The sequence below is a fragment of the Manis pentadactyla genome, chromosome 2, assembly GCF_030020395.1.
Source record: "Manis pentadactyla isolate mManPen7 chromosome 2, mManPen7.hap1, whole genome shotgun sequence".
Lineage (NCBI taxonomy): Eukaryota > Metazoa > Chordata > Mammalia > Pholidota > Manidae > Manis > Manis pentadactyla.
The window spans coordinates 22,142,350-22,166,731 of record NC_080020.1 but is presented as its reverse complement, the minus strand read 5'-3'; the positions used below and the strand labels follow the sequence as shown (position 1 = coordinate 22,166,731).

General features: G+C 40.3%; 1 protein-coding gene and 1 pseudogene across 1 annotated transcript in view; one reads left to right on the top strand and one right to left on the bottom strand.

Annotated features, from left to right (window-relative positions):
* The first annotated feature begins 105 nt into the window (after positions 1-105).
* On the top strand, positions 106-24,170 carry LOC118909022 (kinetochore protein NDC80 homolog; annotated as a pseudogene).
* SLC36A3 (solute carrier family 36 member 3) overlaps positions 8,289-24,382 on the bottom strand; it is a 32,976-nt gene continuing 16,882 nt past the window's right edge. Inside the window, 4 exon segments of the mRNA XM_057490586.1 lie at positions 8,289-11,367; positions 14,259-14,316; positions 14,318-14,429; positions 17,004-17,242. Of these exon segments, the coding sequence (XP_057346569.1) occupies positions 11,099-11,367; positions 14,259-14,316; positions 14,318-14,429; positions 17,004-17,242 (678 nt within the window). The 3' untranslated portion in view covers positions 8,289-11,098.

Sequence of the window (24,382 nt, the reverse complement as noted above, 5' to 3'; positions counted from 1 at the left end):
AAAATCCAGAAGCAATGAAAGATTGATACATTTGATAACATAAAAATTACAAAAATTGCTGGGCAAGAAACACCATCAAGTCAAAGACTGGAAGGAATATTTGCTGCACATATCACAAAGAATTAAAGAATTAATTTTATATAATACTATATAAAGAATTAAAGATGTAAGGGACAAAGGACCAAAAACCGTATAGAAAAATTGGGAAAAGACATGAATAGACAGACAGTGCTCTCTCTCTCTCTCTCACACACACAAACTCATGCAAAGATATAAAAATGGCCCTTAAACATGAAATATGTTCCAGCTCACCCATGATTAAAGAAAAGTACACTGAAACAATACTGAAATAACATCACCTCTCAATTTGGTGAAAAATACAAGTGCAACACTGTGTGCAAGCCAAGGCTGTAGGGAGTGAGGCGCTCACACACAGCTGGGGAAATGCGAAGGTGCAACCCCTCGTGAGGGCACTGTCAGCACATAACAAAGTGCTTATGTGAGACCCAGCCCTCCCGCTGCTCCAGATACACCTCCGACAGTGCGAAGGTACACATGCACAAGATCATTCTTGCGACATGGTGATTGCAAATACTGGAAACAATGTAAATGTCCTCATATAAGAAAGTGACTGAACAAACCATGGTAGAGCCTTACAGAGTACTACTGAGCTATGAGGAGCTCTAAATCGATATACAGTTATTTCCAGAATGTACTGTTGAGTGCAAAAGGCAAAGTACAAAAAGTATAATGTGCTATTTTCATGTAAGGAAGAAGGGGGGATATAAGAAACTATATCTTTCTGCTCATTTGTACTAAAAAAGGAAAGAAGAGCCAGAAATGAATGAGATTAGTTATTTACAGAGGGTAGTAATAAAGTGGAAAGAAGGGGGATATGATTACAGGGTATAAAGGACCACGGTCGTGGGACACTTTCAAGTACCTTTCTGTGTAGCTCTGACTCCTAGAACCACAATAATGTTCCTCGTCCTCAAAACATAAAAAACAGAAAATGAGGTGAATTAAATTTGGAATAAAAACAGTAACAAAATATTGTATTTCATGTGACTAATACAAGCACATTGACAGGGGTGGAGGAGAAAAATAAGTTACATTATTCTGATGAGATACTATAAAGCTAAAGACAAAAGGAACCACACACAAATACTGTCCTCCAGTTAGTCAATTCATTTCTCACAGGAGTGGGGGTTAGCAATTCTGAAAGTACGTTAGGATTGAGAAAATAAGTAAATGTATTGTGGACAAAGTGAACATGGGAGCATATTGAAAGGGCACAGGAACCAGCTTGAAGGGCCTCTCAGTGGCCAAATTTTGAACAGTTTGATCAAGAAAATAATGGGTTATAAAAGTTTCTCACTTTACAGTGGAGAAACCTGGCAGACACCACCTTAAACAGATGATCAAAGTTAACATCATCAGTAATAAGACATATTCATATCGTGCACCTCTTGATGTGAAGCACTGAAAAAGGCACAATGGCACTTCTGTGGGATTGTAAAAAATGGGTAATTTCAATCTGATCATGAGAAAAGATAAGACAAACCCAAATGGAGAGAAACACAAAATGGCCAGTATTTTTCAGAAGTGTTAGGGCCATGAGTAATAAGACAGACTGAGGAACAGTCACAGATTGGAAGAGAATAAAGAATTGTGAGATCTTGGATTGGATGCTGGATTAGAAAAGAGACCAGAAATAGGATTTCACTAATGTGAATGACTTGATTTTGATAATCGTACTATAGATTAGGTAAGATGCTAACATTAGTGAAAGCTAGGTGAAGGGTATATTGGGAACTCACTGCATTACTTATGCCACTTTAAAGTTTTTTCAAAATAAAATGCAGTGGAGGAAGGAGTTGGTGTTGTGGCGGCTGCTGTCTGTCCTGTGGGCAATTGCTCAGGGTCGTGTCAGGAACCTGGAAGAAAGGCCATAACCATGAAAAGCAGTTCAGTTTCCACCAGCGGTGTTGGCCACCTCTAGGATTTAATGCCCCAGGACGTCAATAAACAAGACCTCCATACCCCTCAAACCAAAGAGAAACCAGCCTTTAGAGAGTTGAATGTAAACAAACCCACATCTGAAAGAAAAGTCTCTGTATTTGGTAAAAGAACTAGTGGACACCAATCCTGGATTAGTCAATTTGGTATATTCTTCAGTTCTGAAAAAATCAAGGACCCCAAACCACTTAATGACAAAGCATTCATTCGTCAGTGTGTTTGGAAACTCCATGAGTTATTTTAGAAAATGGTTATGCAATAGTGTATCCATGAAATCTATAAGCCCTTCTTAAAGACTTCCTAAAGACCTTCACTTTTCTTTATGGCTTCCTGTGCCCTTCATATGAAGTTCCTGATGCAGAGTTTGAAGAAGATGTTCCAAGAATCTTTCAGGATCTTGGGGCTCCTTTTGCATTATCACAGGGCTCCATGTACACTGTGGGGACCCCTCAGATGTGGTCTCACATGGTTTGGCTAACAGACTGCATCAAGTTACATACTACCATGAAAGAAAGCTCCCCTTTATTTGATGAGGACAGCCTTTGGAGTAGGAACTGATGATGGAATTATGTGTAATAAGTTGTTTTTGGACTGTACCATAAAATGCTATGAAAGCTTCATGACTGGTGCTGACAGCTTTAAAGAGATGAATGTAGAGTTGTAGTCAGCAATGAAGGATTTATTTATTTATTTATTTTGCTTTTTTAAAAAAATACATTATTTTATTTTATTAAGGTATTGATATGCACTCTTATGAAGGTTTCACATGAAAAACAATGTGGTTACTACATTCACCCATATTATCGAGTCCCCCCCATACCCCATTGCAGTCACTGTCCATCAGTGTAGTAAGATGTCACAGAGTCACTATTTGCCTGATGAAGGATTTATTTAATGTAGGTGCTTCCAAGCTGGAATCATGAGCAGCAAAAAACCCCGAAGCATTGAATGGACAGACTAAGTTTGGGACAAGAAAGAAAAGAAGAACTTAATTATCTGGAGACATTGGAAAATCTGAAAGCTTCCTTACAAGCAGGTGTTCAAAAAATGAGCAATCTGGAGTCTCATTCAGCCATTCTTGGCCAGAAACTGAATGGCCTCCATGAAGAAATTTCTAGAGTAGAGAATATGAAACAATGAAGCAGGAGAATACCTGACTGCACAACATTGTTAATAACTGGTAGTACTCAATTGTGGACATCAAGAGAATAAATCATAAAAGAAATTGCAGCAGATTACTAATAAATTAACTGAGGACCTGGAGGCTGAACAACAGCAGTTGTGGAATGAGGGGCTAAAATATGCCAGTGGCAAGGGGGCAACTGAAACCCAATTAGCAGAGTATCACAAGTTAGCTGGAAAACAACGTCATCCCCGGGAGTGCTGAGAATTACCAAGGTTGGGATTAAGCCTTATCCTGAAGCTGGTTCCAACCGCATGCAGAGTCCAAGTTTATGTACCACTCAGGGAACTCTTGAACTGAACTGAAGAAGAAATTAATAAAGCCCTGAATTAAAAATGGAGTAAGAGTTCCTTTAGGACGAGTAAATGCAATGGTAACAGAAAGCAAGAGGGTAAGAACTCTGAAAGAAGTTCAGAAAACTTCACCACCATCAACAAAAAAAGATCTGAAAAATAACTAGGTAAAAACAAGTAAGGAAACTGAGGAAGGTGACAAAACATGGGCCAATGAGCTAGAGAAACACAAGGCTTGCTGGAGAGACTGGCCTCTGCAGCTCTGATTCAGTTGCATGCTGTTTAGCGGGAACACCCACTGGTTGTTCAGACCACAGATGAGGCAAGATGAAAAGCGGGAAATAACTCTCGGTGTCGTCTAGAGATGGTTGTCACCCGTGTGGGTCTTGTGGAGAAGCATCTTGACAAGCACATGGTCAAAGTTGACAGAGTATGAAGAATACATGTCTGAAGATGTCTTGGAAAATATTAGAGAGCTTAGAAGCAAGTATAAGAAGAAAGCCACCTTACTTAAGGCTTCTGATGAATGAAGATGAAGTGTTGATTAAACAAGAACTCTATTAACAGTGTAAATTTTGAAATGTCCTGTGTAGGTTTGAAACTCTCTAACATATCCTATACCCATCTTTGAGTGAAATCTCTTGACCACATCCTCCCAAGCCTGTGAAATGTTTTCTATATCTCTTATAAATCTAGTTCATTAACTTGAAGTATGTATTACCTGAAATTCTGGGAACTTGTTGGATTGTTATTTTTAGGTGTGAAGGACCAGTTATATTAGGTACCCAAAGTTAATAAAATTGCATCAAAAAAGTCATAAAAATATATTGCTGAAGTTTCCATTTTGCAGGCAGAAAAGAGGATATGAGCTTGCTGTCATGTAACTTTAGTACAGGAAGACCACCATTTATGCAAATAAATACCACAACTGTGATGTGCTACAGAACAGAGGCTTAACAGGCAGTGCAGAATCTGGGTTAGCAGACGAAGTCAGAGAGGGTTTTCCTGAGGAGGTGATAGCTGAGATCTGAAAAATAACTAGGCATTAAGTAGGTACAGAGAGGGAGACAGAGTTCCAAGTGGAATAGTATATGCGGAGGCCCTGTGGAATAGTAAGGGGGAGCAGGGTGCTTTTGGGAAACAGGACAAGGGCCCGTGTGGCTGGAAGGAAAAAGTGCTGTTGGTGCAAGGAGAAGCTGGAGACGTGGGAAGGGACCAGATCACCCAAAGCCTGTGGTTCGCACGTGAGTCTCTGTGACCAGCAATCCAAATTCCTGAGACTGACCACCTGAGAAGTGTCCCTGAAGAGAGCCGTATCACCACCATTTCACTTCCAAATGGTGTTGTCATGACAGGTAGAGGTCTGGCCCTTTTTTTGAGCTCTGAACTCAGACCAGGGAATTGCTTGAGGGGCTTCTATGTGGTGTGTCAGACACAGCCTTGTATTGTAGTAACAAGCCTTATAGATCCCTAGGGAGCTGCCTGTCAATTTCATTCCCAGGGACACTGTGGTTTATAAACCACTGCACTGCATCACTTATGCCCACCCAGTAGCCAATTTGTATTTGCCTCAGTTTCACACGAGTGACCTCCAGGTCCCTCCACTGCCAATGCCAGGGCCTGTGTTGCTTAGCAATCCCAACTCTCTCATCCCCTTTCTTTCTTTGAATGAATTTGTTGAAGTCCAAACCCAACCTCCCCTTAAGATGATTTTTCACTTATTCCCCTCTATGCCCCAACCATAGTCCAGCTCAATCATGTTGAGACAGATCCCATTTGTCTAACAGAGAAATGCAATGAGAACTGATTCTGAATGTCCTGGGGGTCAGAAATCGCCCTACATCCTCTGTATCCCACCAAATACCTCTCTGCCAATTACCGAAGTAGTTTTGCCAAAGGAGTACATGGCAGGAGAGACTTTGGGCCACATTGCCAAAACTGAAATGACTAATCTAGGTTGTGTCAGTGATCTTAGAGTGCTGGCTGCAATCAGAAAGTGGGTTTTGTAAGTCACATGGTGACCTGCGTTTCCTTGTCTGGTAGCATATCTCCCTAATCTGATTTTGCATATTGCCCTGTACTGTATTCAAATCTTAGTGCTATCTACCATCTGCAGACTGTTCAGTGCTTTAAGAAGCAGAAATTCTTGCATTCCTAGTATATGCGGAGGCCCTGTGGAATAGTAAGGGAGAGCAGGGTGCTTTTGGGAAACAGAACAAGGGCCCGTGTGGCTGGAAGGAAAAAGTGCTGTTGGTGCAAGGAGAAGCTGGAGACGTGGGAAGGGACCAGATCACCCAAAGCCTGTGGTTCGCACGTGAATCTCTGTGACCAGCAATCCAAATTCCTGAGACTGAACACCTGAGATTTGAATGCAGTACAGGGCAATATGCAAAATCAGATTAGGGAGGTATGCTACCAGACAAGGAAACGCAGGTCACCATGTGACTTACAAAACCCACTTTCTGATTGCAGCCAGCACTCTAAGATCACTGACACAACCTAGATTAGTCATTTCAGTTTTGGCAATGTGGCCCAAAGTCTCTCCTGCCATGTACTCCTTTGGCAAAACTACTTCGGTAGCTGGCAGAGAGGTATTTGGCGGGATACAGAGGATGTAGGGCGATTTCTGACCCCCAGGACATTCAGAATCAGTTCTCATTGCATTTCTCTGTTAAACCACATTTTCCAGATGTTCTTCTGCAACCCAGTATCTATTAACTTCATGAGGTTTGTGCTTGTTCCTGAAATTGCATGAATGCATATATGTAAATTTTATGAGAGGAGGATACATAGTTTTCATCAAAATCTCAACAAGGTGTATGCCCCCTCAAAAGTCACAAAACACTGTCTTACCTGCATTTTATTGCTCTATATTCTATGAGGGCTTCCGTAAATTTCTCAAGTCCTAATCTTCTCCAAGCTCATGGGCTGGGTCCCAAAAGAGCAAAAATTTAATGATTGGTTTATAGCTTTCTTATCTGATGACAGGATGCTCCTCTCTACTTCCCTGACCTTCACAGGTGTTTCCCCATCTCCTGCCAAGAATTGTTTGACGTCCAGCCATTGGTAAATGAATGATGAATGAGAACTCTGCAATCTCCAGCTGGAATTCTTGTTATTCAAGCCATAGTATCAATCATCTAGTAGTAGAAGGTGAGGTTGAAAGATGACGTTACCTATAAATATTTATTATACTGTAGATTTGTGCTTTATATACCTTTCCATATGGGTGTTATAGATCACAATATAAAGTTTATTAAAAATGGTGTTTCCATTGGAGTGAAACAAGCCATCATTAAGTTTTCTCCTCACATGTAGTTTCTTTGGTTATAAAATCAATATATTACTGTTAAAAAAGCAACACCACAGGCAAGCAAAAAAGAAAACAGCACAAAATTTTAATTTTGAACTTAACAGTTCAACCCTCTTGGAGAAAATTCCAATACCACTTTATGTTCTGCATACTCTTCAAAATTATTTGACTATATGCATATGACTGCTTTTTAAAAAGAACCAAAATCATGTTTCACCTTCTCTTTTTAATAGCTTTATTGAGGTATATGTATTTATTATATATATAATAAACTGTACATGTTTAAAGTATATAATTTGAAAGTTTTGAAATAATACATTTGGGAAACAATCAAAATAGTGAACATATTATTTATCATTTCCAGAAGTTTCCTTTTGTCCCTTTAATACCTCCCTCTTGCTCTTCTGACCTTCAAGCAACCAGACTTGCTTTATGTCCCAACAGATTAGGCAGCTTCTTCTGGGCTTTTATATAAATAGAATCATACAATTTGCACTCTTCTTTTTGGTCTGGATTCAATGAACTCAAAATAATTCAATACACTCAACTAATTATTTTGAGATTCATGCATGATATTGTGCATGCATCAGCAGTTTGTTCCTATTTGTCGCTGATGCTGAGTTGTTTTCCACTGTAGGGCTGTATCACAGCTGGTTTTTTCATTCACCTATTGATGGACATTTGGGTTGTTTCCCAGTTTTTGCCATTACAAATAAAGTTACCATGAACATTTGTGTACAAGTCTTTTTATAGGTATACATTTACTTTTCTTTCAGGTCAATATATTGGAGTGGAATAGTTGGATCATCTGGTAGGTATATGTTGGACTTTTTAAGACACTACCAAGATGTTTATCTAAGTGGTTGCATCATTTTCCATTCATGATAGCAGCAAATGGGAGTTCCAGTTCCTCCACATCCCTGCCCACACTAGTATGGTCAGTTTTTAAAAATTTTAGCCATTCTAATAGGTGTGTGGTATCTCATCATAGTTTTAATTTGTATCTCCCTAATTACTAATGCTGTATTGAAATTGAAAGTATTCTCATATGCTTATTTATTATCCATATATCTTCTTTGGTGAAGGGTCTATTCAAATCTTTACCTATTTAAAAAATGAGGTTGTTTTCTTATTGTGCTTTGAGAGGTCTTTATGAATCTGGATATGAACCTTTCATTAGATACAAATTTCATAAAGATTTTCTCCCAGACTGTGGCTTTTCCTTCCGTCTTCTTAACAGTGCCTTGAAGAACAAAGGTTTTAATTTTGATGAAGTCCACTTCAGCAATTTGTTCTTTTATGGATTGTACTTTTTGTGGTATATCTAAGAAATTTTGCCTAAGCTAAAATTTTTGTCCTGTGTTCTTCTAAAAGTTTCCTAGTTTTAAGTTTTACTTTTAGGTCTATTTTGAATTGATTTTTGTGTATATATATATATATATATATATATATAAACTATAGAGCCTAGTTCTTTTTTTTTTCTTTTTGCATAAGGATATCCAACTTTTGCCGCATCATTTCTCAAAAGGTGATTCTTTCTCCACTACTTTGCCTCTGCACATTTGTCAAAAGTCAGTTATCCACCTGTGGGTAGAGTTTATTTCTGGACTCTGTATTCTGGTCCATTGGTCTATCTTGGTACCAACACTATGCCATTTTGATTACTGTAGCTTTGTTATAATTCTTGAAATCAGACAGTGTTACCCTTCCAACTTTGTTCTTCTTTTTCAAAGATATTTAGGCTACTTCTAGGTCCTTTGCATTGCCATATGAATTTTAGAAATCAATTTGTCAACTTATATATTAAAAGAAATCCTTCTGAATTTTGTGAGAATTGACATCTTAACCATAATGAGTTTTCTGAGCCACGAACAACATGTATTTCTCCATTTACTTATTTAGATCTTAATTTCTTTTAGCAATATATTACATTCTTTAGTGTACAGGTGTTTCATATCTTTTAGATTTATCCCAAATTATTGTATATCTTTCATGTTGTTATAATTGCAATTTCTGTTTTTCCTCAAAGAGTATAGAGAAATGCAACTGGGTTTTGTTATTGGCCTTGTATCCTGAAGCTTTGTGAACTTCATCAGGTAGCTTTGTGTAGATTCCACTGGATTTTCTACATTGATTTTCATGTCATCTTCATATATAGGCAGTTTTACTTCTTCCTTTCCAATCTGGATGATTTTTACGTGTTTTTCTGGTCTGACTTCACTATCTAGACATCTGGCACAACACTGAATAGAATGGACATCTCTGTTTTGTTTCTGATCTTATAAAGAAAGCACTAAGTCTTTCCTCATCAAGTATGATGTTAGCTGTAGGTTTTTCAAGATGCCAGTTGTTCAAGCTCTCTTCTGTTTTTAGTTGCTGGGAATTTTTATATTAGGAATAAACATTGAATTTTGCCAAATGATTTCTGTGCCTGTTGAGATGATCACTATTTTACCTTTTAAAATTTGTTAATGTAGTGGATTACATTGATTTTCAAATATTAAACCAACTCTGTATTCCTGGGGTAAATCACACTTGGTCATGATGTATTATACTTTTAATATTTTGTTGAAATTGATTTGCTGAAATTTTGTTTTGAATTTTTACATCTATGTTCATGAAGGATTTTGGTCTGTAGCTTTATTTTCTTGTAATGTTTTCATCTAGTTTTGGCTCACACAGTGTTTTTAACCAGCTTTTTCCACTGATCAATCACAAATACATTTGCATTTCAATAGATGCATTTTTGCCGTATTTGGGGGGCATCATAGCATTTTGTTCTGGATGAATCATAATTTAATCTAATGTCAGATGTTTGTTTACAACCTTTTCCTACTATGACCAATATAATTCTTCTTTTGCAAAAATTTTTGTGAACACAGAGGATTCTTAGGATAAAGACATGAAATTAGTGAGTCAGAGAGCTACACATTTTAAGACTTACGTATTGTAAAATGGTCCTCTAGAAAAGCCGTAACAACATATATTCCCATCTGCGGAGTATAAGATTAGTTGTTTTTTTGAAACTCTTCCCCAAACTAAGTACAGCTGACTCTTGAACAAGGTTTTGAGTGGTCTGAACTGCGTGGGTCCACTTATATGCAGATTTTTTTCAATATATATTGGAAAAATTTTTGGAGATTTGCAACAACTTGAAAAAACACTTTCTTTTCTCTAGCTTACTTTATTGTGAGTAGACAGCATACAATAGATGTAAAATACAAAGGATGTGTTAACTGACTTTGTTATTGGTACAGCTTCCAGTCAACAGTAGACTAATAGTAGTTATGTTTTGGGGAAGTTAGAAGTTGTATGTGGCTTTTCACCTCTGCCAGGGGTTGGTGCCCTGACCTCTGTGTTGCTCAAGGGTGACCTGTGTGTATTTTCAAAAGTAGATTAGTAGTTCTTTCCTTCACACACACTGCTCCTTCAGCCTAAATCACCTCTAAGTGGTCTTAAGATATCAGAGAAGGAAAAGAGAGAGAGAGACAAGTGATGTCCTTTTACATAGGGAAGTCACCACAATGAAAGATCACTAAGAAATATGTTTTTATCCCTTAACCTACTTCTGGTATGCCTATATCTCCAGAGTAAGAAGGTAATTTAGTGATAGGAAACACTTCGATGTTCACACTTGTGGTTGAAGGATAAATTCGTTTCTTTTTTTTTCACTTGAAGAAGAATGTCATTCTGGAAGACCCCTTAATGACAAATTAGTCCAATCTTTCATTTAATAGGTGGGAAAACAGACAGAGAGAGGGAGAAACTTGCCCAAGATCCCATAGGAAATCGGTAGCAGAGTCCACGGTTGCACAAGATTACTGCTAAGTTCTAATTTTGTTTTTTCTGTGACTCCTCCACTTAGAAGAATATCCAAATAGAAAACCTTCTTCCCCCAACATACACTTTTGTGAATCTGCTGCTTTAAGAGGAGCAGCTACAGACTAGACTATTGCTTTGTATTTACATTTGTGCTTGGTCTCTGCTTTCAGGGATATCATGGGCAAATGGCATCCCTTTTCCCATTAAATGAGGCTGATAATATGAATGGTTGAATGTGGGTCTGGTTCAGAGGTACAAAAGACCTTCAAAGAAACCCAAAATAAAAAAAAAAGCATAGCCTGAGAGGTATCAGCGCTGACTTGAATCATCTACATTTCTCGTGGAGAGATTAAGAAGCCAGTAATTAGTATAGAGATGTTGGGGTTTGATAAATGTATATAACATTCAGAATGGAAGTTAAATTGGGGATGGGAGGAAGGAAGAGTTATTAGAATTAAAAATAGATAATTATGCATAGACAGCTGTGGAGTTGGCTATGGAATGGTCGACAGGTTGGATCAACTCATGGAGGGCTTGGCATGTTCCAAATACATACCCCAAAAGGCCCAGGATGCTAATTATGTTATCCTTTGCAATGGTGACACAGCTTATGTCTTCTGGATAAAAGGTGATAAGCTCCAGGAGGGGCGGGATGATGAGGGCCAGGGCACTGCTGCTCACGGAGCCCACCAGGGAGATGGCCAGGTCCAGGCGGAGGATGAGGAAGGCTGAGACACCTGCAGTAAGGAGAAATTTAGAATCACTGAATGTTCCTGAAGAAGGGAGCTCAGAAACAAACCATGTATTTGGAGCCTTATAACTGTACAGATGCCTAACAGACCATTTTGGAGAGGTGGGAAAAGAGCCCACTGTGGACTTGAGTAGTAGGCTTGGCACTGTGGCTCTGGACCCCCACGTTTGTTTTAACTGTCAATATAAATGCCCTCCTTTTATATTTTACCTATTGGGTTTTTCACATACAATAGTTACTGGAAAGGATCCTCTACCGCCTATCTGTTGCAACCTTATCATTGTAGAGATGGGGAAATCTAGAGCTCTAGAAGGATGGGACGTGCCTATGGTCATACAGGGCTGAGATGGAAATCCATGGAAATGCCTAATCTAAGGCCCTTTCCACTCTGCTCTGCTGCCTCCCATATATATGAAAGAACTCGGTACACAGCAGGCACTCAATAAATGCTTGACCGTCACCCAGACACTCAATCTGCACTGAATCTGTACTAATCTACATAATATAGGCACTCTCTACAAGCAAAGATGGGCAAAAAATGAGAGATGGTCTTGTAGTTAGAATCTCATTTGTTTTCCTGGTCGTTAAGGAGGGCACAAAAACATGAAGACAGCATTAGCTGCTCACTCCCCATCTCTTCTCTTCTATAAATGCTCCAAAATCTCCATCTTTTACATATACAATGAACACATATCATGAATTTTCCAGATGAGTCCACTTTTGATAATGTTTGAATGAATAAATATACAGTTTATGTAATTTAACTTTACACACTGTATCATTTTCCTATAAACAAATCTGGGAAAACCTGTTCTGGAAAGCACCCATACGAGCTTCCTGGATCTCAAAGAAATATTACCTTTTGCTGATATTTCCCCAACACATCCAATCAGAGAATGACAGAGACTCATAGGTTGAGAATCCATCACTCCCATGATGGAATAGTCCCTGTCTACAGCTCTCCTTTATCAGATGTTTAGTAAGTTGCTTACAAAGAGGGAGAGAAAGATCAGCGTTTGTTCTCCTGAAGGGCAAGGAAATCTATAATGCAAAGTGGACTGGAGGAGAACTCTAGAAGGATCGTATCTGCTCAGAGCCCTTCCTGGCTCCCATTGCCTGATCTCCTTAGCATCAGGTCCCTTAGGACTTGGGCCCTGCCAAATCCTCTGGCTGCATATTTCATTACTCCCCATTGCTTTTAGTTCTCCAAAGAGACCATATGTAAGTATTTGTCTCAGATATGTGTGCAGAACCTGCTCCCTACATGTGATCTTCGTCTTTCATTTACCTCCTACTTATCTTTTAGGTCTCAACTGAAGTATCACTCCACTATTTCAGGAGGTCCTGACTTGGCCCAGCCTAAGTTATAGAATCTTCTACATGCTCTTAGGGTATCCTCATGTTTTAGCCATCATCTGGTACACCATTATGTACCATCTTACCATTCACCACAATGTACTGTAATTACTTCCTTGTGTAAATTTCCCATTCAACTATCAGCCTTATGGAATCAGGAGTCATGTCTTCTTCATTAATTATTATTGTATCCCTTGTGTCTAGCAAAATGTCAGGCACATAGTAGGTGCTCTACCAATGACTGTTGAATGAATGAAGAATAATGGAGTTGACAGGTGAGTAAAGGAGGAGGAAGTGATCATTCAGCACATAACAGAATCATGACATGTCATTAGACATGACATGACTAAATGGTGCCCTCCCTGGTCCCGAGTAGTCTGAACTAGTCAGTTTTTCTCTGCATCTGATACCCTTCCTACTAGAAATGATCTCAAAACAATGTATTTTCAGGTTCCTGATGTCTTGGTGCAGACAGGGAGCTCTCTGTAATACCTCAAACCAGCTAGGTGTACTGTTTCTGCTCCCGGAATCTCAGGCTTGTAAAGTGCAGCAGCTGACAGCAGTTTCTCCTGCTGGATGGCTCCAAGCGTCACTCAGCTTCCCCTGACCCTGAACAGAAGCTGAGGATTCCTTCAACTTTAATCTCTGATGCCTGGAGCTTTTAAGACTAAATTCGCTCTCTCTCGCACAATAATCCTACAGTGCTTGAGGACAGAAGTTCCCCAAGTCTTTACTTCTTCAAGCAAAATATCCCTAGTTCTTTCTCTCACTCTTCATGGGGCCTCTTTTCTGATCTTCTTTCTCTGGATGTGTGCTTCAGAGGAAGACTCCCCCAGCCCTGCTCGTGGTATTTCCCAAACATCTGCAATAGTGCCTAATGCAGAATGAATGAAGGACTAAATAAATGGAAGAATGAATGAAGGAAGAAAGGGAGGGAGGAGAAAAAAAAAAAGAGTACACCAAAAAAATGATCTCCAAGACTTGAACAAATCAGCCCCTTGAGGTTTTCCCATACAGTTAAACACCACTTTGTGATAGGGGACTTGGCCTTAATTTAAGGTGGGAAGGAATATGGCACAATGGAAAACATAGGCTTTGGTGCTATACAACCTGTGCTCAAATCCCAGCTCTGTCCTTGAGCAGCTATATGATTTGAGTGCACTTCTTAATTTCTCTGGGCCATAAATCCCTTAGCTGGCATTACCACATTGCTTGGCTGTAATGAGTATTAGACAGTTACAATGCCTGGCGTGTAGGAGTGCGGTTGAATGAGTGATGCTTCTTTCTCCCATAAACAAGCTAATGTATATTTCCTATGTGTAGGTAGTAGAGATTAGGGCAACATTTACTGTGTGATAGTTCTCTTAAGCCCATTTTTCAGGTGGAAAGTTGAGGTTCAGGGAGGTGAAATATATTGCCAAAGGTCACAGAGAAGGCAAGTGAGAGAGACAAGAATCGGGTAAATGCCCATGTGTCTCCCAGCCACAGCTTGGGCAAAGAGTGCCCTTTTATCCTACTCACAGGTCAGACAGACCAAGACAGTGTGGACAGACAGCTCTACAAACAGTGCCCAGCTCTCTTGACACCTGTGAGATCACGAAGGGGATGATGATCTCAGTTGGGACATGGAACTGGAGGGCATAGGTGAAGAAGATGCCAAGAGAGTACATCAGCTTGACCGACGGGTACAACCTGCAGAGACACAGATAGGATGTGAAATTTGATGTGGTTCTTGGGCAGGGCCTTTCAGGATGCACTCACTGCTCTAACCTGGCTCTCCTCTTTGAGTTAGAGAGCTGGCCCACTTCCACTGACTTCGGTCCTGACCAGCCTTCAGGGCTGCCTGGAAACTTTACTGAAAGTGCAAATTCCTGGAGGTTCTGATTCAGTAGGCCTGTGGCTCAGGAATCTGTGCCTTTTTAAGAAAGGCATATCTGCACAGAGTAAAATTCATAGTACAAAAATCACATAGTGAAAACCTTCCCTCCCACCCTTAATTCCTAGTCTCCAGTTCTGCTTTCCTTTGGCAACCCCTCTAACAGTTTCCCTGTAGCCCTTCCAGAAATAATCAGTGTATACAGAATGTAGGTGTAACACACACACACATACACCATAGCATCCTCAACCTCTCATTGAGCTCTGTTTGTTTATTTTTTTGTTAATATTCCTTGGAGATTGTTCACTATAAGTACACATAGATCTGGCTCTTCTATTTAATAGCTGCTTGGCACTCCAGTTGCCTGGCTATCCTATAATTTTTAACCAGTCCAGTCTTCTGCCAGTAAACAATGCTGCAGAGAATACCCCTATACGTATAGCTATGCACATACAGCCTCCCATCCCAGAAGTAAAAATGCTGGGTAAACGTATATGTGACTTAAAAATGTGACAGCTGTTGCCCATTTGTTGTCCTAGCACACTGGAGCGCTTGCTTCCCTACATCCTTGCCAAAACACAGTGTGTGAACACCTCCTGGTCTTAACCACTTTGTTTTCTTTTAAATTGGCATTTCTATTATTATCATGGAGACACAGCATCTTTCCAAGTACATAAAATGTCATTCAAAAAAATCTGCCTGTGAATTGTGTGGTCATGACCACTTTTTTCTTGGCTTGTTGGTCTTTTCCTTATTGGGAAGGGGTATTTGTTTAAGGCTCCTCTGGAGAATCTGATGACCAGTCAGTTTCAGAGCAGGTGTGAAGTCTTTACAGCACCCAGTGCCCACATTTTCCAGCTGAGGAAAGCCCTGCCTAAGGCAGCTGGTGGCAGCTCAAATTGCCCAAAATAACAACAGAGTATTAGAGCAACGTATTACTTGTGTAAAAATAAGTCACAACTTCAAATAAATTCCACATTTATTATCTCATCTAGTTACTACCACAACACAGTGAGGTGGGTGTGGCTTGTGATATTCTTTTCATTTTACAACTGTGACCTTGTGGGAAATGAATGCCCCATTATCCTGCTCACCCCGGGAAGACCAAGACTGTGGGGAACCATAACAATGATGATAGCTAATATTTGATGAGTGCTTCCTGTGTGCTGAACACTTCTCTAAGCATTTAATGTATATTAAACCAAAGAATCCTCACAATCACTCCCTGAGATAGTATGGAAGACATCTGTGCTGTTCAAGTACTTCCAGTTCTTCTAGAATTGAATTTTGCCCCTTGGAGTGAGGTATGGTCACAGGGCTTGTTTTGACTGATAAAGTGCAAGCAGAAGAGATGGAGGTCACTACCCTGGAAAGCTTTAGCAGCTTCACAGTGAAGGACAGGATTCACCGTGCTCTCAGCCATGGAAACCAGCAGTTTTCAGAGAGCAGCTGTTTCACCAGTCTAGGTCCTGCAGTGGGGATGGTGTAGAGCTGAACCCTCATCACCCCATAGTAGACATAGAACTGTGCATTTGTGTGTGCCCAGCCATTGAGATTTTGGAGTTGTTTATTACTGGAGCACAACCTAGTCTATACTGACTGATAGAAATAGGTATTAGCATGGGTATATCCATTACAGAGAACGGAAATGAGGTGTTCAAGATGAGGTGGCTTTCCAAGGTCACAGAAGGACCAGGAGCAAATCCCATTACTCAGCCTAGGAACTTGTACTCTTAAACACCTGGTTCTACTGACTGCTTAGTCACTGTGCACCTAATACTGCCAGAAAAATGCTAATAGCTAACACTTGATGAATGCTATGTGTCAGCCCCCAAAATGTTTCCTGGATGAATGAGTGAATGAGTAATTGAATTGATGATCGAATGTAAGAACTCCAGACGAAGCTCCAGCTGGGGTATAGCAATGGCAACCAGGCCCATTTCTGGAACTGGGGCCTGAGCAGTGGCCAATATACAGGATGATCAATCTTTACTCTGTAGTTACACCTTTTATTGCTGCTATTTTTGTTTCCCAAACCCTTCCAGATCATTCCTGTTTTTAGGGTCTTCAAAATGTAGTCAGATTCAATTTCAAGTTTTGGCTTCTCACAAACAATGTGAGCTTGAAAAGTTATTTACAGCCTCTCCAAATATCAATTTCCTCAACTTAAATGGAGTCAATAATAATAATGCTCACTCACAGGGCTGCCATGGGGATTAAATGAGGTAATGCACAGTCCCTGGATTATCAAACATACCTGTTATTATAATACTAATATTAGTGGTCAATATTTGCTGCTAATGAAAATGCAGGGAAATGCCACATTCTGTTGCTAAGGCTCAGATCCCATGACTCTCTTCCCCTCCCACCCCAGGCAGGCAGGGACATACCAGCAGTTGTGCAAGTTGAGGGTGATGCTGGCCTGGGTGTCTGACCCAAACTTCATGTAGCCCAGTGTCCCCAGGCAGATGTAGAGGATGATGACAAGGGACATCCCCAAGTACAGAACAAATGAAAACTGCTATGGATGCTTCATCTGGTTTTTGAGAGGCAGAATCTGGAGGTGAAAGGAGGTTGAGAAAGAAAAGGTAGAAAGGGATATGGCAGCTTGTGAAGGGGCAGGTTGCCCCTGAGCACAGACATCCTTCCCAGGTGGCCCAAGGTCCAGAACGGTCACCCTCTTCCATTTTCTTTCTTTTTTTCTTTTGTTATCATTAAACCACAATTACATGAAGCACATTATGTTTACTAGGCTCCCCCTTCACCAAGTCCCCCCCACATACCCCATTATAGTCACTGTCCATGAGCATAGTAAGACACTGTAGAATCACTACTTGTCTTCTCTGTGTTGTACAGCCCTCCCTGTGCCCCCCTCCCACATTATACATGCTAATTGTAAGGCCCCCTTTCTTCTTCCCCGCCCTTATCCCTCCCTTCCCACCCCTCCTGCCCAGTCCCTTTCCCTTTGGTAGCCGTTAGTCCATTCTTGGGTTCTGTGATTCTGCTGCTGTTTTGTTCCTTCAGTTTTCCTTTGTTCTTATACTTCACATGTGAGTGAAATCATTTGGCACTTGTCTTTCTCCACCTGGCTTATGTCACTGAGCATAATACCCTCTAGCTCCATCCATGTTGTTGCAAATGGTAGGATTTGTTTTCTTCTTATGGCTGAATAATATTCCATTGTGTATATGTACCACATCTTCTTTATCTACTGATGGACACTTAGGTTGCTTCCATTTCTTGGCTATTGTAAACAGTGCTACGATAAACATAGGGGTGCATCTGTCTTTTTCATATTGGGCTGCTGCATTCTGGTGGTAGATTCCTAGAAGTGGGATTCCTGGGTGAAATGGTATTTCTATTTTGAGCTTTTTGAGGAACCTCCATACTGCTTTCCACAATGGTTGAACTTATTTACATTCTCACCAGCAGCGTAGGAGGGTCCCCCTTTCTTCATAACCATGCCAACATTTGTTGTTGTTTGTCTTTTGGATGGTGGCGATCCTTACTGGTGTGAGATGATATCTCACTGTGGTTTTAATTTGCATTTCTCTGATGACTAGCGATGTGGAGCGTCTTTTCATGTGTCTGTTGGCTATCTGAATTTCTTCTTTGGAGACTGTCTGTTCAGCTCCTCTTCCCATTTTTTAATTGGATTATTTGCTTTTTGTTTGTTGAGGTGCATGAGCTCTTTATATATTTTGGATGTCAACCCTTTATCGGATCTGTCATTTATGAATATATTCTCCCATACTGTAGGGTACCTTTTTGTTCTATTGATGGTGTCCTTTGCTGTACAGAAGCTTTTCAGCTTGATATAGTCCCACTTGTTCATTTATGCTTTTGTTTCCCTTGCCCAGGGAGATATGTTCAAGAAGAGGTCACTCATGTTTATGTCCAAGTGATTTTTGCCCATGTTTTTTTCTAGGAGTTTTATGGTTTCATGACTTACATTTGGGTCTTTGATCCATTTCTAATTTACTTTTGTGTATGTGGTAAGACAGTGATCCAGTTTCATTCTCTTACATGTAGCTGTCCAGTTTTGCCAGCACCATCTGTTGAAGAGGCTGTCATTTCCCCATTGCAAGTCCATGGCTCCTTTATTGTATATTAATTGACCATATATGTTTGGGTTAATGTCTGGAGTCTCTATTCTGTTCCACTGGTCTGTGGCTCTGTTCTTGTGCCAGTACCAAATCGTCTTGATTACTGTGGTTTTGTAGTAGAGCTTGACGTTGGGGAGTGAGATCTCCCCCACTTTATTCTTCCTTCTCAGGATTGCTTTGGCTATTCGGGGTCTTTGGTGTTTCCATATGAATTTTTGAACTATTTGTTCCAGTTCGTTAAAGAATGTTGTTGGTAATTTGATAGGGATTGCATTGAATATGTATATTGCTTTGGGCAGGATGGCCATTTTGACAATATTAATTCTTCCTAGCCAAGAGCATGGGATGAGTTTCCATGTCCTCTTTAATTTCTCTTAAGAGTGTCTTATAGTTTTCAGGGTATAGGTCTTTCACTTCCTTGGTTAGGTTTATTCTTAGGTATTTTATTCTTTTTGATGTAATTGTGAATGGAATTGTTTTCCTGGTTTCTCTTTCTATTAGTTCATTGTTAGTGTATAAGAAAGCCTCAGATTTCTATGTATTAATTTTGTATCCTGCAACTTTGCTGTATTCTCATATCAGTTCTAGTAGTTTTGGAGTGGAGTCTTTAGGGTTTTTTGTGTACAATATCATGTCATCTGCAAATAGTGACAGTTTGACTTCTTCTTTACTGATCTGGATTCTTTGTATTTCTTTGTTTTGTCTAATTGTTGTGGCTGGGACCTTCAGTACTATGTTGAATAACAGTGGGGACAGTGGGCATCCCTGTCTTGTTCCCGATCTCAGAGGAAAAGCTTTCAGCTTCTCGCTGTTCAGTATGATGTTGGCTGTGGGTTTATCATATACGGCTTTTATTATGTTGAGGTACTTGCCCTCTATACCCATTTTGTTGAGAGTTTTATCATGAATGGATGCTGAATTTTGTCAAATGCATTTTCAGCGTCTATGGAGATGATCATGTGATTTTTGTCCTTTTTGTTTATGTGGTGGATGATGTTGATGGATTTTCGAATGTTGTACCATCCTTGCATCCCTGAGATGAATCCCACTTGATCATGGTGCATGATCCTCTTGATGTACTTTTGAATTCAGTTTGCTAATATTTTGTTGAATATTTTTGCATCTATGTTTATCAGGGATATTGGTCTGTAATTTTCTTTTTTGGTGGGTTCTTTGCCTGGTTTTGGTATTAGGGTAATGCTGGCCTCATAGAATGAGTCTGGAAGTATTCCCTGTTCTTCTATTTTTTGGAAAACTTTAAGGAGCATAGGTATTATGTCTTCTCTGTATGTCTGATAAAACTCCACAGTAAATCCATCTGACCTGGGAGTTTTGCTCTTGGGTAGTTTTTAAATTACTGATTCGATTTCTTTGCTGGTAATTGGTCTGTTTAGATTTTCTGTTTCTTCCTTGGTCAGTCTCAGAAGGTTGTATTTTTCTAGGTAGTTGTCCATTTCTTCTAGGTTTTTCAGCTTGTTAGCATATAGTTTTTTGTAGTATTCTCTAATAATTCTTTGTATTTCTGTGGGGTATGTCGTGATTTTTCCTTTCTCATTTCTGATTCTGTTGATGTGTGTAGATTCTCTTTTTCTTTTTATAAGTCTGGCTAGGGGCTTATCTATTTTGTTTATTTTCTCAAAGAACCAGCTCTTGGTTTCATTGGTTTTTTTCTATTGTTTTATTCTTCTCAGTTTTATTTATTTCTTCCCTGATCTTTATTATGTCCCTCCTTCTGCTGACTTTAGGCCTCATTTGTTCTTCTTTTTCCAATTTCAATAATTGTGACATTAGACTATTCATTTGGGATTGTTCTTCCTTCTTTAAATATGCCTGGATTGCTATATACTTTCCTCTTAAAACTGCTTTCGCTGTGTCCATAGAAGTTGGGGCTTTGTGTTGTTGTTGTCATTTGTTTTCATATATTGCTTGATCTCTATTTTGATTTAGTCATTGATCCATTGATTATTTAGGAGCATGTTGTTAAGCCTCCATGTGTTTGTGAGCTTTATTGCTTTCTTTGTACAATTTAATTCTAGTTTTATACCTTTGTGGTCTGAGAAGTCGGTTGGTAGAATTTCAATCTTTTGGAATTTACTGAGGCTCTTTTTGTGGCCTAGTATGTGGTCTATTCTGGAAAATGTTCCATGTGCACTTGAGAAGAATGTGTATCCTGTTGTTTTTGGGTATAGAGTTCTATGGATGTCTATTAGGTCCATCTGTTCTAGTGTGTTGTTCAGTGCCTCTGTGTCCTTACTTATTTTCTGTCTGGTGGATCTGTCCTTTGGAGTGAGTGGTGTGTTGAAGTCTCCTAAAATGAATGCATTGCATTCTATTTCCTCCTTTAATTCTGTTAGTATTTGTTTCACATATGTTGGTGCTCCTGTTTTGGGTGCATATATATTTATAATGGTTATATCCTCTTGTTGGATTGACCCCTTTATCATTTTATAATGTCCTTCTTTATCTCTTGTGACTTTCTTTGTTTTGAAGTCTATTTTGTCTGCTACTAGTACTGCAACACCTGCGTTTTTCTCCTTGTTGTTTGCGTGAAATATCTTTTTCCATCCCTTGACTTTTAGTCTGTGCATGTCTTTGGGTTTGAGGTGAGTCTATTGTAAGCAGCATATAGATGGGTCTTGCTTTCTTATCCATTGTATTACTCTGTGTCTTTTGATTGGTGCATTCAGCCCATTTACATTTAAGGTGATTATTAAAAGATATGTACTTATTGCCATTGCAGGCTTTAGGTTCATAGGTACCAAAGGTTCAAGGTTAGCTTCTTTACTATCTTACTGTCTAACTTAACTTGCTTATTGAGCTATTATAAACACAGTCTGATGATTCTTTATTTCTCTCCCTTCTTATTCCTCCTCCTCCTTTCTTTGTATGTTAGGTGTTCTTTTTGTGTGTGTGCTCTTTTGTGTTTCCTTTAACTGCTTTTGTGGGTAGTTGATTTTATTTTTTGCCTTTAGTTAGTATTTGATTGTTCCGCTTTCTCTGCTGTGATTTTATTTTCTCTGGTGACATCTATTTAGTCTTAGGAGTGCTCCCATCTAGAGAAGTCCCTCTAAAATACCCTGTACAGGTGATTTGTGGGTGATAAATTCCCTCAACTTTTGCTTGTCTGGAAATTGTTTAATCCATCCTTTGTATTTAAATGATAATCGTGCTGGATACAGTATTCTTGGTTCGAGGCCCTTCTGTTTCATTGCATTAAGTATATCATGCCATTCTCTTCTGGCCTGTAAGGTTTCTGTTGATAAGTCTGATGATAGCCTAATGGGTTTTCCTTTGTAGGTGACCTTTTTTCTCTCTCTGGCTGCCTTTAAAACTCTGTCCTTGTCCTTGATCTTTTCCATTTTAATTATTATGTGTCTTGGTGTTGTCCTCCTTGGGTCCCTTGTGTTGGGAGTTCTCTGTGATTCCGTGGTCTGACAGGCTATTTCCTCCCCCAGTTTGGGGAAGTTTTCAGCAATTATTTCTTCAAAAACACTTTCTATCCCATTTTCTCTCTTCTTCTTCTTCTGGTACCCCTAAAATGTGGATATTGTTCCATTTTGATTGGTCCAACAGTTCTCTTACTATTCTTTCATTCCTGGGGATCTTTTTATTTCTCTCTGTGTCAGCTTCTCTGCATTCCTGTTCTCTGTTTTCTATTCCATCAATGACCTCTTGCATCTCATCCATTCTGCTTTTAAGTCCTTCCAGAGCTTGTTTTATTTCTGTATTCTCCCTCCTTAGCTCTTGCATATTTCTCTGCAAGTCCATCAGCATGTTTATGACCTTTATTTTGAATCCTTTTTCAGGAAGATTGGTTAGGTCTTTCTCCCCAGGTTCCCTCTCACGGGAGGATGTCTGTGTGATTCTGGTCTGAACCAAATTCTTCTGCCTTTTTATGGCAAGGGGCAGATGGTGCGTGTGTCAGCTGAGCGAACATAATCCCTTCTTGCTTGCTCCTCGCGTTCCTCTCCTGGGAGGACGGCGACCCCTAGTGGCTTGTGTTGGGCAGTTGTGTGCACACAGACGGGGTCTCTGAGTCTTGCCCAGCCTCTTTGGAGGAAGCTGTTCGTGGCTGCTTTGGGCGTGGCCGGCCTCAGGCTGCTGCTCCGCTATGGCAGGGCTGCGCCGGAGGGGGAACGGGCGGGAGGCTGTTTATCGCTGTGAGGGGCCTCCAACCTGTGCTGCCACCCAGGGGGTTAGGGCCCCCGGAGTTCCCCATGATTCCCGGCTACTGGGCTGAGTGAGCCAGGACACTTCTGTCCAGCTGTGAGGCCTCTGTCCCTTTAAGACTTTCAAAAAGCACTCACTTTTGTTTTGTCCCACGGGCGGCGGCTGCGGGGATCTGCTTGCAGGTTTTACTGTTCCATTTCCCTAGTATCCAGCACCCCATGCATGCTCTGTGTGTCTGCGCTCCAGTGTGGATGGCTAGGGCTGTGTGTTTAGCAGTCCTGGGCTCCCTCCCCTTCCCTGCTCCGACTCCTCTCCTCCCGCCGGGAGCTGGGGTGAGGGGTGCTTGGGTCCCGCCGGGCCGGGGCTTGTATCTTACCCCCTTTGTGAGGCGCTGGGTTCTCGAAGGTGTGGATGTGGTCTGGCTGTTGTCCTGTGTGTTCTGGTCTCTCTTTTAGGAATAGTTGTATTTTCAAAAATATATATGTTTTTGGGAGGAGATTTCCGCTGTCCTACTCACGCCGCCATCTTGGCTCCTCCTCTAGATCACTCCTTTTTAAGGAATACATTTTATGTATTTACCTCATCTTTACATGTGGGGAAAGTGGGGCCCAGAGAAAAGAAGGGAGTTGCCCCCTCCACTCTGCACATTAGTGGCACACTCAGGTAAGAATTCAGGTCTCCTGTAGGTTGACTGAATTAAACTATTCATGTCTCCTGTCTTCTCTAACATCTCCTTCCCTTCACTTCTCTGACAGCCATGCAGTCTATGAGCTGGTACAGCAGAGATCACAGATCTGGATGGAATGATCATTCTAGTGGACCCCTGTCATGGACAGAACACTGGCTCTCTGAAGATGCCCACATCCAGACCCCTGGAGCCCGTGAATATGTTATGTTACATGGCAAGGGAGAATTAAGTGTTCAGACTGAATTAAGGTTGCTAGTCATCTGACGAATCAGGAGATTTTCCTGGATTATCTGGGTGGGTCCATCATAATTATAGGGTCTTTAAAAGAGGAAGAGGGAACCAGAGAGAGGACTGCATGAGGAAGACCCGGCCTGCCACTGCTGGCTTTCACGAGGCATGTGGGCAGCCTCTAAAGTCAGGAAAGACAAGGAAACAGATTCTCCCCATAAGCCTCCAGAAAGAAATACAGCCCTGTGAATACCTTGATTTTTATCACAACGAGACCTCCAGAACTGTCAAATAAATTTGTGTTGTTTTAAACCACTAGGTTTTTGGTAATTTGTTATAACAGCAATAGGAAACTAATGCAACCCCAAAAGTCTTTCAGATTCAGAGAATGAAACTACAACGGTGGGATTTCAGGACCTGTGATCATAGCACAGTATGGGTTTGGGAGGCGAACTGACTGGAACTAGTAGAAAAATTACTTTCTGTTTATCAGTTTCCTTGTCTGCAGACTGAGGATAAAGGTAGTACTTCCAAAATAGTATCATTGTGAAGATTCCATGAGTTAATATATGTAAAG